The sequence below is a fragment of the Lottia gigantea genome, assembly GCF_000327385.1.
Source record: "Lottia gigantea unplaced genomic scaffold LOTGIsca_181, whole genome shotgun sequence".
NCBI classification, from domain to species: Eukaryota; Metazoa; Mollusca; class Gastropoda; family Lottiidae; genus Lottia; species Lottia gigantea.
Genome location: NW_008708320.1, coordinates 96,968 through 101,285, shown reverse-complemented (window position 1 = coordinate 101,285; position 4,318 = coordinate 96,968). Strand labels below are relative to the sequence as shown.

The following is a 4,318-nucleotide window of genomic DNA, read 5'->3' as shown; positions in this document are numbered from 1 at the left end:
AACACTATCTCCCATACAACCTTTATGTTGGTACAGAAAAGTGGACGACACCTTTGTCATGTTGAAAGAAGAAGATGCCCCACAAAACACTGGTCGAAACGTCGCTCAAATAAAGTTAGTAATTGTAATCCATAAGAATTTGTTCATTATATCTATTTTTATCTACATGAATAGTTAGAGGAATATTATTATTTTCTTGTATGTTTTGAAAAAAAATGACATTATTTTGATGACTCAATCTTTCATGGTAATTTCTATGTTCATGAAATAAATATTTCAAATATGTATGTAAAACCTGTATGTCGAATATTGTAACTTTTTTCTATAAAATATGAAAACTGCTTCATTAATATCGAATATAGACATGCCTCAATGATTTAGAAATAAATCTTTTAATAAATATATATACCTGCATCCAATTATTAATTTACGCTCTGATTTCGTCAATACGGACATAAATTAATACATATAAAATCTAAAACCATTAACCATTGAAAAGCTTTCAATGTTTTGTTTCTTCATGTCGTCCAAGGAAGACGAAGATATACCAGGGAATAAAGAATATATCTGGGGATAGGACGAGCAACAAAGTGACTAAGTTTCTAAAGTCTGATCTGTTTTTAAAACAAATCCAATGGTAACATATTAACGAAGTTAAATTTCGTAAGATTCTATAAATTATACATGATCTAATACAATAAGAACAACGAATTTTATTATCAGCAAGTTCACTTTACTACTGTATTAATTTACCGATAATTAATGATAATTCTGTGCTTTTCTCTTATTTCTATTAAAGTTTTACAAATGATACTTTTTGATGCTAATGATTGCATATTCTAGACTACTTTATGGTTGTCATATGGGGATTTCTTGTTGGAATAAATGATCTACTCTCAAACCAAACAGGAAAAACGGTTGCGATTGGTGGTCAAAGAAAATGGAGGGCACATTGAACACAGGTTGAAATAGGTTATAATTTTATCAGTTCAAGGGAGGTGTCACCCACGGACACCAGAATAAATGATATATAATTCACAGTCGACAACAAAATATACTTTTTTCAATAAATAATAGATTTAGCTGTATACCCGCCGAGCGGAAACGGGTATCGAAATTGTTGATAGGATACCAACACCGATAAATTCACCAAACAGATCCCTATTACACCATACTTTTACTAACATAAAGAACCAGACTTGATCTGTATCTTAAATTCTTTACAGAGTTATCATAATACAAAGATCCTCGAATGAAGGAAATTCAGTCAATATCAGTATTTTGAAATCAATGTCGTTGAGAAATATATAGTAGAGTTATCTCCCTTACAATATCAGTCTTTTTTAGTCAATGGACTCACTACACTATTTCATTTGCCATCTCTTCCAATGTTAAAACACGAAATTCAACCTTCTACAACTTCACTTTTTCCAGAAATCTCGTTGAAAGCTTTCCAATATGTCGAATGAAAGCCTGACCAATTCTCAATGTCTCCTGAAAAATTCAATATATGATGATCATGAAAATTTTGAGCTACTAAAATTGAAAGTAGACTACTACCGGTTATACTCATTCGCTAGAGTTTGGCACTTCACAAAACGACTATTTTTAGAATTAGCCTTCCGCCTTTAGGTCTCTCATCATCTCACCAAATCTTAAAGATAATGCAATTTCAGACACCAAATTCCAAATCTAGACCAAAAATTACCCAAAAATAGGCATGCAAAAACCCCAAAAGGGAGAGAGAAAGAAGATTTCTAAAAATAGCCTGGACTACATCCGTATACAATCATTTGCATAAAATGTTTTAGTGGAGTGAGTCCCAATGTTGTTGAGAATAATATATTAGAGTTATCTCCCTTATAATATCGTTGAGGACAACATAATAGAGTTATCTCCCTCACAATATTACTCTTTTTTACTTAAGTTGTCGAGAACAATTTTATCTCCCTTACAATATGAATCTTTTGAAGTCAATGTTGTTGAGAATTAACCAATGGAGTTATCTCCCTTAAAATATCAGTCTTTTGAAGTCAATGTTGTTGAGAATTATATAATGGAGTTATCTCCCTTACAATATTAGTCTTTTGAAGTCAATGTCGTTGAGGACAATATAATAGAGTTATCCCCCTTACAATATCACTCTTTTGAAGTCAATGTTGCTGAGAACAATATAATAGAGTTATCTCCCTTACAATATTTGTCTATTGAAGTCAATGTTGTTGAGAATTATATAATAGAGTTATCTCCCTTACAATATAAACTGTAATTGATATATAAAATTTAGTTATCTCCCTTTATTACAATATAAACTGTAATTGATATATAAAATTTAGTTATCTCCCTTTATTACAATATAAACTGTATTTGATATATAAAATTTACTTATCGCCCTTTATTACAAAATAAACTGTAATTGATATATGGAGTTATCTCCCTTTATTACAATATTAACTGTAATTGAAATGTAAAATTGAGTCTCCTCCCTTTATTAAAACATAAACTGTTATTGATATATAAATATGAATTATCTCCCATTATTACAAAATAAACTTTTATTGATATATAAAATTGAGTTATCTCCCATTATAACAATATAAACTTTAATTGATATAAAGAATTGGGTTATCTCCCATTATTACAATATAAACTGTAATTGATATATAAAATTTAGTTATCTCCCGTTATTACAATATAAACTATAATTGATACATAAAACTGAGTTATCTCCCTTTATTATAATTTAAACTGTAATTGATATATAGAATTGAACTATCTCCCTTTATTACAACATAAACTGTAATTGATATATGAAATTGAGTTATCTCCCAGTATCACAATTTAAACTGTAATTGATATATAGAATTGAGTTATCTCCCTTTATTACAACATAAACTGTAACTGATATATAAAATTGAGTTATCTCCCATTATTACAATATAAACTGTAATTGATATTAAATTGAGTTATCTCCCATTATTACTATACATAATTGAATTATCTCCCTTTAATACAACATAAACTGTAATTGATATATAGAATGCAATTATCTCCCATTATTACAATATAAACTTTAATTGATATGTAAAATGGAGTTATCTCCCTTTATTACAATATAAACTGTAATTGATATGTACAATTGAGTTATCTCCCTTTATTACAATTTAAACTGTAATTGATATATAGAATTCAATTATCTACCTTTATTACAACATAAACTGTAATTGATATTAAATTGAGCTATCTCCCTTTATTACAATATAAACTGTAATTGATATATAAAATTGGGTTTTCTCCATTTATTACAAGTTAAACTGTAATTGATATATAGAGTTAAGTTATATCCCATTATTACAATATAAGCTGTAATTGATATTAAATTGAGCTATCTTCCTTTATAACAATATAAACTGTAATTGATATATAAAATTGAGTTATCTCCCTTAATTACAATATGATTTTTAATTGATATATTGAGTTATCTCCCTTTGTTACAAAATAAACTGTAATTGCTATTAATTTGAGTTATCTCCCATTAGTAAGTTCTAAACTTTAATTGATATATAGAGTTATCTCCATTTATTTCAATATAAACTGTAATTGATATTAAATTGAGTTATCTCACTTTTTTTACAATATAAGCTTTAATTGATATATAGAGTTATCTTCCATTATTACAACATAAACTGTAATTGAAATTAAATTTAGTTATCTCCCATTATTACACTATAAACTTTAATTGATATATAAACTTATCTCCCATTAATACAATATAAACTATAATTGATATTAAATTGAGTTAACTCCCATTATTACAATATAAACTGTAATTGATATTAAATTGAGTTGTCTCCCATTATTACAATGTAAACTGTAACTGATATTAATTTGGGTTATCTCCCATTTTTACACTATAAATTTCATACGATATAAAGAGTTATCTCCCATTATAACAATATAAACTGTAATTAATATCAAATTGTGTTATCCCCCTTTGTTACAATATCAATTGTAGTTGATATATAAAATTGAGTTATCTCCCTTAATTACAATATAAACTGTAATTGATGTATAAAAAAACAGTAATTGACATATAAAATTGAGTTATCTCCCTTTATTACAATATAAACTGTAATTGATACCAAATTGAGTTATCTCCTATTATTACACTATATACTGAAATTGATATATAGAGTTATTTCCCGTTATTACAATTTAAATTGTAATTGATATTAATTAGAGAGTTATCTCCCTTTATTACAATATAAACTGTAATTGATATACAGAGTTATCTCCTATTTTTACAATATAAACTGTA

At 26.9% G+C, this 4,318-nt stretch overlaps 1 protein-coding gene across 1 annotated transcript in view; it reads right to left on the bottom strand.

Moving 5' to 3' along the window:
- LOTGIDRAFT_180523 (hypothetical protein) overlaps nt 1-836 on the bottom strand; it is a gene marked incomplete at both ends in the record, with an annotated part of 8,901 nt that extends 8,065 nt beyond the window's left edge. Inside the window, one exon of the mRNA XM_009052396.1 lies at nt 806-836. Within this exon, the coding sequence (XP_009050644.1) occupies nt 806-836 (31 nt within the window). The remainder of the gene's footprint in view (nt 1-805) is intronic.
- Between the last annotated feature and the right edge of the window lie 3,482 nt (nt 837-4,318).